Consider the following 14,779-nt stretch of genomic DNA (forward strand, 5'->3'; position numbering starts at 1 on the left):
CTTGTATAACTCAAACCCCTAACAAGATAGAGATTTGTCACCCCAGAAAGTACCCACTTGCCCCTTCCAAGTCAGTCCCCACACCATCCTCCCAGGTGCAACCACTGTTCTCTTTTCTACTATCACAGGTTAGATTTGCCTCTTTTAGAACTTCATGTAAATGGAATCATATAGTATGTGTTCTGTTGTGTACAGCTTCTTTCACTTAGCATAATGTTTTTGAGATTCATGCACATTGCTTGTATCATTAATTTCTTTCCTTTTATTGCTGAGTAGGATTCCAGTGTATAAATATACCAGTTTGTTTATTTTTCATCAATCCCCTGGTGTTGATGGACACCTGGGTTCTTTCTAATTTCTGGCTATCTTGAATAAAGATAGCTCTGAACTTTCTTGTACAAGGTTTTGTGGACAAGTGTTTCATTTCCCTTGGGTCAGCTATTTAGGGGAAGAATCAGTGGTCATAAGGTAGCTGTATACTTAGTTTTCTGAGAAATTGCCAAACCTTTTCCCAAAGTGGCTTTCCACTTTACATTCTTTTTACAGTTCTAGTTGTTCCACATCCTCACTAACATTTGGATTTTAGCTTTTTTTTTAAAAAAATTAATTAATTAATTTATTTATTTTTGGCTGTGTTGGGTCTTCGTTCCTGTGCGAGGGCTTTCTCTAGTTGCGGCAAGCAGGGGCCACTCTTCATGGCGGTGCGTGGGCCTCTCACTATCGTGGCCTCTCTTTTTGCGGAGCACAGGCTCCAGACACACAGGCTCAGTAGTTGTGGCTCACGGGCCTAGTTGTTCCGTCACATGTGGGATCCTCCCAGACCAGTGCTCGAACCTGTGTCCCCTGCATTAGCAGGCAGATTCTCAACCACTGTGCCACCAGGGAAGCCCGGATTTTAGCTTTTTTTTTTTTTTTTGGATATTAGCTTTTTAATGCCCTCTTAAGAAGGGCTTTTACAGAAATGATCACAGTCCTCTAGATAGAGTTTGAGACTCTGCTCTGATTCAGTGATATGCTTGCCTTCTTGGTTGTGAGCACTGTTTTGGAGCTACTGTGTCATATTGAACTTAAGGTCAACCAAAACATTGAGATCTTTCTCAGATTCATTGTTTTTGAGCCATGTTACCTTTTGGTGCACTTAAGAAACTGATTTTTGAAAATCCTAAATGTAAGACTTTAAATTTATCCCCATTATGTTTCACCCAATTAATTTGAGAAAACCTAGAATTTTGAATCTGTCATCAGTTGGTCTGGCAATCCCTTTCAGCTTTATATCATTTACAGATTTGGTAAGTGTGTTTTCTGGGTGTATTAGGTTGTTGATGGGATTGCTGAATAGTTCAGGTCCAAAGATAGGGTCCTATAACACACTGCTGGAGACTTCTCTCTTGACTCCATTCAGTAGGATAGGCCAACAAACTATGAATTTATCTCATTATAGAATCATCTAGCTTACGTTTTTGTGTGCTTTCCCATTAGAATTTAAGCTTCATGAGAGTAAAGTCCTGTCATGTATCTAAGCATCTAGAACCAGGGATTAAGGCATATAGTTGGTGTTCAATAAATGTTTTTAAATGAATGAGTGGATGATGGATAGATGTGAGGATTTTGTTAAGAGCCTTGCTGAAAACAACTTTCATTGAATTTTCTTGGAATTCCCCCTATGGCAAAATGAAACAAACATGTGCCAACAGCGTACCGTTTGGCTTTTTTGCAGAAAAGGAAGTGAATGAACTGATGGAAGAGCTGTTTGAAACTGTGAGTAATGATCTTTGAATGAGAACTCAGAATAGTAAAAGTGGATTCTCCAGCAAGCTCTGTCCTTTGGTGTCAGGGCCTCTCTCTCCAGAAGGGTGGTGTGAACCAAGCCCATTCCCCTTTCAGTCCACCCAGGAGAGAATATAGTGACAGGAGAATTTTGCTAAGTAATAAACTTTGATTATCCATATGTAGGTTATTCTTAATAAAGTTTTCCTTGCAAGCTTTTGGATGGACTCTTCACTATCACATGTTGCATCCTTAAAGATTGCAAACTAATTTTAGATTATTCTGAGCCCAAATAGTTACCTTTCTCATAAATTTATCTCTTTAAAGATATTCTGATCATTTCAAGTTATCCATGCTCTGTCTTTACCATTACAAGTTGGCTGATTGAGAAACTTTTTTCCTGGCATAATAGCTACCTCATGTGCAGGATTGTGCGAGCCCAGAAGTGAGAAAGGTTGTGATGCAAGCTCTTTCTGTGCGCCAGCGTTATTAAAGTCCTGTAAACTAGTCTTTGCTTTCCCTTGTCACTGCTAGAGTGACTTTTGTGTGCCCATTCCCCAGGAAAATCCTTCTTTTCCTTTGCCCTCAGTTTCAAGATGAGATGGGATTCTCCAACATGGAAGATGATGGCCCAGAGGAGGAGGAATGTGTGGCTGAGCCTCGGCCTAACTTTAACACCCCTCAAGCCCTACGGTAGGCTAACCAAAGACCTTGAGACTTAGAATGGAGGAAAAGTGTATGTCTGAAAAGGTTTTGAGAAATTCTGGTTAACAATTTCCCATCCCTGACTACCTGCTGTTGCTGATATTAGGATGCAGAGCCCTTGCGGGTGTTAGGTGTCAAGTGACTAAGTCTCCTTATTATGGGGCAGTGCAGCTATAGACCAAGCTGTACCTGTTTGGGAAGGGAGAAAAAGCAGAAGCTGGCATCCGTAGCAGCTTCTCCAGGTGAGTGGTGCTGGAGAGGTGTGTAGGACTCTATGTGGCCAGCCACAGAAACTACCCCAAATTGTAATATCCAGTATGTCCCTTTTGTTCTTCTGTTTCTCCTTAACATCTAGTAAATGTTAATGAACTTTTGTTAGTCACCAAGGCATTAACTGAGCAAACCATAAAGCACCTGAAGTAATGCCCTGGAGTCTGAAATGTGTGTACTGCCCTCTTCACTTAAATCAGCACTTCCGTTGTCCCACCCAGAGAGTAGAGGCTTTAAATTTTTCCCCCGTTTTTGTGATGAATTTGCATAGTTTATCCGTACTTTATTGCTGTCCATTCTGAGTAGCAGCATACTATCGTTAGGTGACTGGCTGGATGTCAGGGTATGGTTTGTGCCGTGTGTGGAACAAAGCAGAACTGAAAGACACATAGTCTCTAATTAGTCCTGTGTTTTAACTTAACAGCATTACCTAACTAGAGAGCTTTGGATCCACCTGAAAGCTAGACCTTCAGGGAACTTGCAAATTTAGTGAAAAAGACAAGATGTACTAATCATTGTGTAAAAGTCAGAAATATCAGTCATACTCGATTACAGTAAATACCATAATATAAACACAACAGAAATCTCAGGAGTTCCTTTTTTTTTTTCAGCTTCGTTGAGGTATAATTGACAAATAAGGTTGTAAGATACTGAAAGTGTACAACGTGATGATTTGATAAACATATGCTTTGTAAAAGGACTCCCCCCATCAAGTTAATTAACACTTCTATCACCTCCCATATTTACCTTTTTTTTTTTTTTGAGAACAGATTTCAAAATTTCTTAGAGTCTGTATTTGACCCGCTTATTTCACGTCATATTTCATAGAAAAAAATTCTAGTGTAGCAGAATAGAACCTGGGAACTTATTATCATGGGATTTGATCTGTAAACATATTTCAGTTCCACTAGTCAACTCTGTGTATGAATTTTAAAAATTTGGTCATTAGGTAACTACTTAAAAATCCTTGTTCCAATTCAGTTACCTTTCGGTATTCAGTTGATCTGCTTGGGCTGCTGCTGCTTTTCTTTCAGCTAGAAATGCAAACCTAGCTTAATCTTTGATTAAGTAAAATAACACAGGGAAAGTGAGTTACCTGTGTTCCCCTTATCAACTACCCATCCAGATAATACTTATTAAAATCAGGTGCAGCCTTTTTTTTTGCATTATGTACATTTTTCATGCTTCTGTTCTTCTGTTCCTCTGCTAGTAATGCAGATAATCAAGAGTTTTCAATTCTCAGTAAAACTGTACAGAGGACAGGCCTGTGTCTTTAGGTTTTCACCCTGTGCCAGCCCATACTCACAGTAAATACTGTAAAAGGAAACATAACTTTTTTCAACAGCCTCTGGGGATAAAGATTATTATCATTTTAACTATTGCTGAATTCTAGAGGATTTCTTGAATTATGATAACCTGCTAGTCATAGCTACTTGAGCAGGTCTTATCCTGATTGCATAGAGTATCAGCTCTTGCTTAATCACTTGAGTATCTTGTTCTGCCTCTACCTCAGAACTAGCATGCTAGGTATTTGCATTCTTACTTCAGCCCCAGACACAGTCTCTCTCAGGAGGTAGGTAGTGTTAGAAAACTTGGAGAAGATTCTGTATCACCATTAAGAACAAGTACCAGATTAATGTGGCTGTCAGTGTGATGAAAAATGATGGGTTCCCATTAGCTCCTTGGCTGCTTTGTTATCCAGACACTTCCCTACTCTTAGATTTTTGTTTGATTTCCCCTTCATTATGATATTACTTAGAAGACTGATGTAGAAGAATGGGTGGGGGGCGATTCAGAACCATCTTATTTGAATCTATGCTAACAACTTTGGGAGAAGATTTGGGTAGGATAGGAGTTTGCCTATCGGCTAAAGTGAGATTTGGGGATTAGCAGTAGATGGAAGTTGTTCAGACTGGCTTAGCCCACCATTAGAAGGAACTGGATGTGTTGTGGACCCAGGGAAATGTTCAAATCCAATCATCTCCCTGTTGAGGATAGGTTCGAGGAACCACTGGCCAACTTGCTAAATGAGCAACATCGCACAGTGAAGGAGCTACTTGAACAGCTGAAGATGAGGAAATCTTCAGCCAAACAGCAGCAGGAGGTAGAGAGGGTTAAGCCCCAGAGTGAGAAAGTTCATCAGACTCTGATTCTAGACCCAGCACAGAGGAGGAGACTCCAGCAGCAGATGCAGCAGGTAAGACTCTTCTTGGTAATGTTAATATTGGATCATCCCATGGCCTGGCTCGAAGCCAAACATTAAATTAGCAGCTTTGGAAAAGTCAGAAATAGGTGTCTTGATAACCACTGAAACCACAGGACCACAGGATCTTCACATCAGTTAGGACCTTGAAAGGTCATCATGTTCGTGTCCTTATGGCTCAGGTAAGAATGCATGTAAGGACCCTGATAGTGTTCAGAATGACAGATTTCAAAGAATCTTTAGTAATCTCTTCTGAATTTAACAGCCTTATTGCCAGAGTAGTTTTTTCTTCTTTCTAATCTTAGCCCCTCTGGCTTGAGGTTAAACTTCCTCTGGTTCTGTCATTTTGCTCAAGTGGAACATATTTGAGAAAAAAATTCATACCAGGATACTGTGTTGTTCTCATAGTATCTCTAAAAAGCCAAACATATATGCTAAAGTCACTAACATCTTGGTAAAGTCTTCTGGGTTCCTGAAATGACAACATCATAACATGTCACTATATCATTTTCTTTCCCTCCCCAGCATGTGCAGCTCTTGACGCAAATTCACCTTCTCGCCACCTCCAACCCCAGTCTCAGTTCGGAGGCCAGTACCACCAGGATATTTCTTGTAAGGTTTCAGATATCCCTAACTCTAAAGAATTCTGTATGCAGTTAGTTTGGAAGTCATTTCTCACAAATATTGACTCATAAGCTACATTTATTCTTCTCTCCTGTATGTTTTGGTAGCTGTTCGTATGGCTTCATGTGCTTGCTGATAAAACATAAGTTACTGGTTCCCATGAAAGGACAGAGAGAGTGTTCAGTTTTCTTAAGACTATTCCTCTTACCTTTTTATTGGGTTCTCTTACCTTTAGATCCACTCATCTTGGGCTTTTGGTACTTCTCTTCTTTTTATTGAATTCATTATTTATTAGGCTCAATATCAGTGTTTTCTGTATAAAATTAATTTTCCTCATGGCATTATGAAATATTTTGGAGGAAGGGCTTTTAATTTCAAATTTTGGGGAATTCCCTGGAGGTCCAGTGGTTAGGGCTCGGCACTTTCACTGCTGGGGCCCAGGTTCAGTTTCTGGTCGGGGAACTAAGATCCTGCAAGCCATAGGGCACGGCCAAAAAGAAAAAAATTCAAATTGTAACACATTTTTGACTGGAGAGGTATTACAGCCACAGGTGTTAGCTTCTGCAAAAATCCCCCTGTCAGTAACGTGTTAAAATCCTATAAAAATTGCTCCTGAACTTTGGGGTAGGTAATGAGGATATTCTTTGCCTCTTGGGTAAGTCTCTTTGGAGTTTGAGTTGGCTAGTAGTCTGAGCTTCCTTCGATAGTCAGCAGAGTGTTATTTCCCTCATTGTGTTCAGAGGATCATGAGAAGTACTTTGTTCTTCAGAGAAACCAAAAAAGACATTTAAAATTTTTATTTTATTTTATTTTATTTTATTTTATTTTATTTTATTTTATTTTATTTTATTAAGTAATGGCTCTCACTCTTGAGAATTTTAATTCTAGCTGGGGAGCTAGACCATACATCCAAAAGGCTGAGGAACACTCAGACTGAGAATAAAACAAGAACAAATTAGTGTATCACAAATCCCCAAATATCTGAGGACTCAGCAAAAGAGCAGTCTTAATGGCAAAATGTTAATTATGGAAGACTTTATGATGATTTTTACCTGTTTTTATACTCTTGTAGGAAGGACAGTTTTTCACTCAGAGGCTAAGGGCTACTGGTATTAATTGTCTGGAACTTAGATCTCCTTTGTGTCCTGTTTTCCCAGAAAGAGCTGGGAACCTTTGCCCAAAGCTCCATCGCCCTTCATCATCAGTTCAACCCCAAGTTTCAGACCTTGTTCCAACCCTGTAACCTGATGGGAGCTGTGCAGCTCATTGAAGACTTCAACACACATGTCAGCGTTGACTGGAGTCCTCGTAAAACTGTCAAGAAGACTGGTAGGGGACAGATGTGTCCGCTTTAAGTTTTTACTTGCAATGAGAGGTGGGAGTCTTATCCCACAGATAATTTCCTAGGGATAACTTCCTAGGGGTGGAGGAGACAGGGTGTTTGTAATTTCTTCCTTCTCTCTTTTATCCCCCCTTTGTGCTCATTATCTAAGTTCTAGAATTAGGTGATAATACTTGGGCTTAAAGTAAGGATGGAGGCAGTGGACAGGGCAGGGTTGTGGGGGGTAGAGATGTGGGGCTCGTGCTAATAATTGGACTTAAGTAGATATGAGGGTAAGTATTAGGAGTCAGGTCAAGACAAACTGGTATCTGATAAAGATGGAAGTCAAGTGGTAAAGTCGGGTTGTGTTTAGGTTTTTACTCACTTCTTCATTAAGATCATTTTATTTCCCATAATGATTATAGTGATATCTCCATTTTGAGTGAAACATTGATTTGGGAGTTAGAAACAAATTAGAGATGTTGTACATTTACCATGTTCGATATTTTAAAGAAATTTGCAGATTTGGTTTCTACCTTGCATTGGTTTAGTATTTTTTTTTTTTTTTAATTAATTAATTTATTTATTCTTGGCTGTGTTGGGTCTTCGCTTCTGTGCGAGGGCTTTCTCCAGTTGCGGCAAGCGGGGGCCACTCTTCATTGCGGTGCGCGGGCCTCTCACCGTCGCGGCCTCTCCCGTTGCGGAGCACAGGCTCCAGACGCGCAGGCTCAGCAGTTGTGGCTCACGGGCCTAGCCGCTCCGCGGCATGTGGGATCTTCCCGGACCGGGGCACGAACCCGTGTGCCCTGCATTGGCAGGCGGATTCTTAACCACTGTGCCACCAGGGAAGCCCTGGTTTAGTATTTTTTGAGAAAATATTTGCTGTTCCCTTAAATTAAATATTTGCTTCTGATTTGTTCCTAGTTTAACAAATTAGTTGTGTTTTGCTCTGGACTTGGGTTTGTCTTTGGATTTGATTTTAAATCCCCGACTCTTATAGTTAAATTGAATATAGTTGAATTTAAGTGCATTATGTCATAGACACTGATCTCAAACTACTTTATTAGTTATATGTTGGTAATGAAAACTTAATTTAACACCAGACTACAGTTATAACTTATACATATAGTGTCCTGTGTTTTTCTTCTGGGGATATAAAAATAACATTTATGGAAGGAGAAATATGGCTATATAGTGGTGCTTATCTCTGGAAAGGCAGAAGTGCCTGGAATTGAGAGGCTTAGACAGCAAGACAGAAATGAATGAGACTGAATTGTCTCATTCTCTTTATGGTTTTTTTGTTCCCAACCTCAGGAGGAATCTGGGAGAACTTAATGAAAGTTAAGTAAGAATCAAATAAAGTAAAATTTGGAATACGAGATTTGTGAGGGAGATTAAAGAAGTTGGAATCTTATCCTGGAAGAAAGAAAGCATTGTTGAAGGTCACTTATCTTTCAAGGATTTAAAGGGGGAAGGAGGTAAAAATTTTTTGAGCATACACTATCTGCCAGGTATTACTAGGTACTTTATAAGTGCTTATGTTACTTAGTGTGTTAAGTATTCCACACAGGAAAGAAAAAGAGAATCAACTTTTAATAACATTGAATGGGACTCCTTTTAGGTATATGTTAGGCTGAGAAAGATTGTGGAAACTTTTGGGAGGGGGGTATGTGGGTGGAAGGGCATCACGTTAGGTAGGGGTGGCTCTATCTAAATGCAAAAATGCATTCAGAAGCTTTTGTGAAGCCCTCTTTTGTTCTAGAATTTCATTTATCACGAATTTTTTTCTTACAGCCTATGAATTTCCCTGTTTGCCAAAGCAAGTGGCTTGGATCCTAGCCACAAGCAAGGTTTTCATGTATCCAGAGCTACTTCCAGTGTGTTCTTTGAAGGCAAAGAATCCCCAGGATAAGATTTTCTTCACCAAGGCGGAGGACAAGTAAGGGTTTACCGTGAGGTGAACAAGAGCACAAAATATCCCAAGGAGAAGACCTGTATAATAAAGAACGGACACAAAAGACAAAAAGAAAAGCAGTGTAGATGGGCGCAGTCCTGTAGTATGTGCTTGTTCCAGCAGTGCCAAATACTGCTTTTTTTAGGGAATGACGTACACATTTTTGCAACATTTTAAGTTGTTTTTTGTCTTTTATTTATTGTAAAAACTTATCTTGTAATACTGTTAGAGGGAAATTTTCAAAGGAAAACAATTTTTTTATCCATTATCCTAACCACCCCAAGACAATGATTTTTCTTTTCGCATTTCTTATATAATTATTGGCAATATAAGTGTAATTTTGTTTTGCTTTTTTTTAACTTAACGTCTTATTGAAATTGTTTTTTCTATCAGATTCCATGCTGTAACATTGTCTTATTTTTGTTTCTGTATATTGTCTTTTAAGGCAATATTAATGGCCCTATGATAGTCCTTTTATTTGCCACTTTCCCCCACCCCCTCTTGTTTAGCTGTTCTGAGTGAGGCTTCACCAAGGATCTTTGTGCATAGAGCTTTTGAAAATCTTTCCAGTTTATCTCTTTGGGTAAATTCCCAAGGGTGAGATTATCCGATAAAGGTTATGAACACTTTTATGGCTCTTGATTTGTATTTCCCCACTACCATCAGCAAGTATGTACATAGGTAACTGTAATTGAATATGTTATGTTGGGAGGTAATTTTGGTGATGTTTAATATGTCTAACATGGTGCCCAATACTCATTTTATATTAGTTTTGTTAGAGCCATTCTTCTTCCTTCAAATTTCATTTGTATTATTAGTATAAAGTGCATCATGATCTGACATTTATTAGTGATTTATGCCTGGTTTTTCCTCTTCTCACTTGATTGGGAACTCCTCATTGAGTCTTATTCACATAGTACTTCTTAGCACTCAGTAAATATCTGAAATTTTCTATTGAATTGCCATTAACTTGTACGAGAATTAGATGTAGAAAAAGTGGGTTATAGAATGTGGAGTTCATCTGGGAGGGTTTTCAGCAGGATGGACTATCAGGTGAGATTGAGTGTCACTGCCCCTTTCTCAGTTTGTTAGCTTTAGGACTGAAGCACTTTGAAGGGACCGAGTTTCCTAAGCCTCTAATCAGCAAGTACCTTCTCACTTGCAAGACTGCCCACCAGCTGACAGTGAGAATCAAGAACCTCAACATGAACAGAGCTCCTGACAACATCATTAAAGTAAGTGCTCCCTGCACGCTCCACTGGAGACCTCGCCTGAGTGCAGCCATTCCTATTCTTTTGCTTAGTCTCAATGAATAGCCTTTTATTTAAGACTAGTTCCTCCCACCTGCACACTAGGTTAATCGCCCTCTTTCCGTTCCAGGAACAGTGATCCATTATTTTCCTCTGGAGTATCAGCTTCTTCCTCTGTTTATAGATATTTCTCCTAAATATAAAATTGTTCAAATTTTAAAATACTTCTCGAATCTGTTTTCCTCTAGCTCTTCATTTTCTCTTTTTTTTTCCACTCTAACCTTCTTCAAAGGGTAGGCCACAGTCCACTTATATCCTTCTCCATAACTCTTTATATTTAGATATTTATATCAAAGTTATAAAATGTACTTTAAAGAATCAAATAGTTCTATGAGACTTGTCATGAAAGACAATAATTTTTCTCCCTATTTCCTGCTAAGCAAGGTTTTTGTGGGTGATGGTACATTTACCTCCATATCTGGGTAGCATGGTTATAATTGCTACCACTTGATTTTTTTTTTTTAATATTTCTTTCTTTCTTTATTTGGCTGCATTGGGTCTTAGTTGTGGCACGTGGGATCTTCATTTGTGGCATGTGGGATCTTTCATTGCAGCATGTGGGCTTCTCTCTAGTTGTGGCGTGCGGGCTCCAGAGTGCACGGGCTCAGTGTTGTGGCACGTGGGCTCAGTAGTTGCGGCATGCGGGCTCTCTAGTTGTGGCTCACAGGCTGTAGAGCGTGCGGCCTTAGTTGCCCTGTGACATGTGGGATCTTAGTTCCTCGACCAGGGATCGCACCCACATCCCCTGTGTTGGAAGGCAGATTCTTAACCACTGGACCACCAGGGAAGTCCCCACTTGATTTTTTGGATTTAGGCCTTCTCTGTTAAACTGAAACCATGGAAGATGAAGACTTAGTTCTCTCCACACTCCTATAGTCTCACCACTCACTATAATTATATCACAGTTTTGCTTAGATTGTTTTTATTTTTTTATTTTTTTTATAAATGTATTTAGTTTTGGCTGTGTTGGGTCTTCGTTGCGGTGCGCGGGCTTTCTCTAGTTGCAGTGAGCGGGGGCTACTCTTCATTGCGGTGCGCAGCTTCTCATTGCAGAGGCTTCTCTTATTGCGGAGCATAGGCTCTAGAGCGCAGGCTCAGTAGTTGTGGCGCACGGGCTTAGTTGCTCCATGGCATGTGGGATCTTCCCGGACCAGGGCTCGAACCTGTGTCCCCTTCATTGGCAGGCAGATTCTTAACCACTGCGCCACCAGGGAAGCCCACTTAGATTGTTTTTAGAGTTTACATTATAAGCACGATTAAAAGCTCCTCACAGCTGAGCTATGTAGTGTGTCATGATTACTTTGCTTTTCCTGCTGGACATTTTGTTTCTCCTGGTGTTAATAATTGCATTTTTGGAGGATGAGTGGGACTTGGTTTTATTATGTATGTATTACCAGTTCAACACTAAAGTCTACTTCAGTTTTATAAATCTCTTTTCAGTGTGTTCAAATATTTTAGGTGTCCTGCTATCATTTTCATCTTCCTGAAGAAATCCTTCCCAGAGCGCTCTGACGCTGTTCCACTCTACCCATGTTGCTCTCTTGGCTTGCTGCACTAATGTCTTCTCTGGTCATCCTGGGGATTCATTTCACCTCTTACTTATGTTGGATCCTTTTATTTCTGAACCCCACATCATTTTTACCTTGTTTTAGTGTAGCACATCCTACTAGCATTCTGAGGAAGAGTGCTCGAGAAACAAATTTTTAGGTTTAAACTACTTGTATTCATTGTCTGTCATGACATGACATGACCAATGTAATTTCCTAGTTTTGCTATTGTACTATATACCTGGTTTGTATATGTAACTATTGTTACTGTGTAACAAGTGTACATGAGACCTGTCTATGAATCTATAATTATTCAAAATCAAAAGTTTGAAATATGTCTCTACTCTGTTCTCCCACTTCAGTGGGTCTAACATTCTAGGTTGAAAATCACTTTAATCAGAACATTTTAAGGGCTCCATTTTCTTCTAGTTTCTAGTGCTGACTCTTTAGAAATTTGATGCCCTTTTGACTCTTGAACCTTTATGTAACACCTGTTTTTCCTCTCCCTCCGGCAGTATGTAGGATTTTTCCTTTTTCTCCAGTGTTTTGAAATTTCATGATAATATGCCTCAGTATGTGTCTAGTTTCATTAATTATGCAAGGTACTTGATAAACTTTACTTTGGAAACTCATAGGTTCCAGTATTGGGAAATGTACTTGAGTTACATATTGATGGTTTCCTTCCCTTCTTTTGGTCTGTTCTCTCCTATGGTGCTCAGTGGTCAGATGTTAGACCTCTCAGGCTCATCTTCTCATCTTGTCTTTCTTCTTTTTTCCCATCACTCTGTCTTTTTGTTGTACTTTCTGAGATATTACTTCAGCTTTTTCTTCTAACCGTTCTGCTGAGTTGAGTTCTTTATTTTTTCTATCATATTTAAGATGTGTAATAGCTATTTTTATTGTTGGGCATTGAATATTCTTTAATAGCAAATGGCAGAGGGAATGTGGGAAAGCAGGAGAGGAAGGAGGCTGGAGTTTTCTCCTCTATACTTGATCAGCATAGTACTCCTGCCCTCACCTCTGCCTGACAGCCTCAGTTCAGAGAACATCCTTTCCACAACCCTGGCTTCTTTCTGCCAGGCTAGGGGGAGAAGCTGTCACTGGGCTACATCAAACAAGAGAGGGGATTTGGGGTCTAACCGCCTCTTCAGCAGATTTAAAACCTGTCCTCCTCATCTTGACCTGTTTTTAATTCCTCCACTTCTGGAGGTATCTGGTGTCTTATCCTTTTGCCAGTCTTTGACATAAATTTAGTTGACCCTTAACTTTTCTCCACATGGGGTTTGGTTTTCTTCATTCTCCTATGTGACTTACCACTCCTCCATCTGCTTTTTAGCTTTGAAAAAAAATTTTTTTTTTTAATAAATTTATTTATTTATTTTTGGCTGCACTGAGTCTTCATTGCTGCACGCGGGCTTTCTCTGGTTGCAGTGAGCGGGGCCTACTCTTCGTTGCAGTGCACAGGCTTCTCATTGTGGTGGCTTCTCTTGTTGCGGAGCATGGGCTCTAGGCGCGTGGGCTTCAGTAGTCGTGGCACGCAGGCTCAGTAGTTGTGGCTGGCAGACTCTAGAGCGCAGGCTCAGTAGTTGTGGCGCACAGGCTAGTTGCTCTGCAGCATGTGGGATCTTCCCGGACCAGGGCTCGAACCCGTGTCCCCTGCATTGCTGGTCGGATTTCTTTCTTTCTTTTTTTAAAAAAATTTATTTATTTTATTTATTTATTTTTGGCTGAGTTGGGTCTTTGTTGCGGTACGCAGGCTTCTCATTACGGTGGCTTCTCTTGTTGTGGAGCACGGGCTCTAGTCGTGTGGGCTCAGTAGTTGTGGCTCGCAGGCTTTAGAGCACAGGCTCAGTAGTTGTGCACAGGCTTAGTTACTCTGCGGCATGTGGGATCTTCCCGGACCAGGGCTCGAACCCCTGTCCCCTGCCCTGGCAGGCGGATTCTTAATCACTGCGCCACCAGGGAAGCCCGGTAGTCAGATTTCTAACCACTGCACCGCCAGGGAAGTCCCAAGAATTTTGTTGCTTTTACTTTTTCTCTCATTCTGTCTCTCATTTTAGGCTTTTACCTTTAATAATTTCCTTTCTGTTGTTTTCATGAGGATTCAATAGGGAACAAACCCAAATAGATGTGTTTAATCTGCCTGTCTTAACAGTAAATTAACCCTTAACTCTTTTTGTTTTTTAATAAATTTATTTATTTATTTATTTTTGGCTGCATTGGGTGTTCGTTGTGGCAAGCAGGGGCTACTCTTCCTTGCGGTGCGCGTGCTTCTCATTGTGGTGGCTTGTCTTTGTTGTGGAGCACGGGCTCTAGGCACGCGGGCTCAGTAGTTGTGGCTCACGGGCTCTGGAGTGCAGGCTTAGTAGTTGTGGCACACAGGCTTAGTTGCTCCACGGTATGTGAGATCTTCCTGGGCCGGGGATCAAACCCACGTCCCCTGCATTGGCAGGCGGATTCTTAACCACTGCACCACCAGGGAAGTACCCCCTTAACTCTTTTTTTTTTAAAATAAATTTATTTATTTTATTTATTTATTTTGGGCTGTGCTGGGTCTTTGTTGCTGCGCACGGGCTTTCTCTAGTTGTGGTGAGCAGGGTCTACTCTTCGTTGCAGCGCGCGGGCTTCTCACTGCGATGGCTTCTCTTGCTGCGGAGCATGGGCTCTAGGCGCGAGGGCTTCAGTAGTTGTGGCTTGAGGGCTCCAGAGTGCAGGCTCAGTAGTTGTGGCACACAGGCTTAGTTGCTCCGTGGCATGTGGGATCTTTCCGGACCAGGGCTCGAACCTGTGTCCCCTGCATTGGCATGTGGATTCTCAACCACTGCGCCACCAAGGAAGTCCCCCCCCTTTAACTCTTTAACCTATGAGAGTGTGGATATTATCTCCACAAAGATCTCGAATTATTTCCCAATTGGCTATCCAGTGGATACTTTTCTGCTCTTATCCTATTTAACTTTGCAGTTACATTGATACTTTGATAATGGAGTTCACACATTCCTTCTTCAGACTCTTATCTCCTGTGATACCAGGACTTTTACCACAGGCTGCTCTTTCGTGAACTCTTCTTCCCCTGCTCTA

The 14,779-nt window shown here is 40.7% G+C and overlaps 1 protein-coding gene across 8 annotated transcripts in view; it reads left to right on the top strand.

The window, feature by feature from the left end:
- The window catches only part of GON4L (gon-4 like), a 91,737-nt gene that overhangs the window by 57,794 nt on the left and 19,164 nt on the right, over nucleotides 1-14,779 (top strand). For all 8 annotated transcript variants that reach the window (XM_082343092.1, XM_082343094.1, XM_082343098.1 and 5 more), the window contains 7 exons: nucleotides 1,718-1,758; nucleotides 2,357-2,460; nucleotides 4,741-4,939; nucleotides 5,471-5,557; nucleotides 6,727-6,898; nucleotides 8,685-8,829; nucleotides 9,929-10,079. In XM_082343092.1, coding sequence (XP_082199218.1) covers nucleotides 1,718-1,758; nucleotides 2,357-2,460; nucleotides 4,741-4,939; nucleotides 5,471-5,557; nucleotides 6,727-6,898; nucleotides 8,685-8,829; nucleotides 9,929-10,079 — 899 coding nt within the window. The remainder of the gene's footprint in view (nucleotides 1-1,717; nucleotides 1,759-2,356; nucleotides 2,461-4,740; nucleotides 4,940-5,470; nucleotides 5,558-6,726; nucleotides 6,899-8,684; nucleotides 8,830-9,928; nucleotides 10,080-14,779) is intronic.

This window comes from Balaenoptera borealis (assembly GCF_965194805.1).
Source record: "Balaenoptera borealis genome assembly, chromosome: 1".
Taxonomy (NCBI): domain Eukaryota; kingdom Metazoa; phylum Chordata; class Mammalia; order Artiodactyla; family Balaenopteridae; genus Balaenoptera; species Balaenoptera borealis.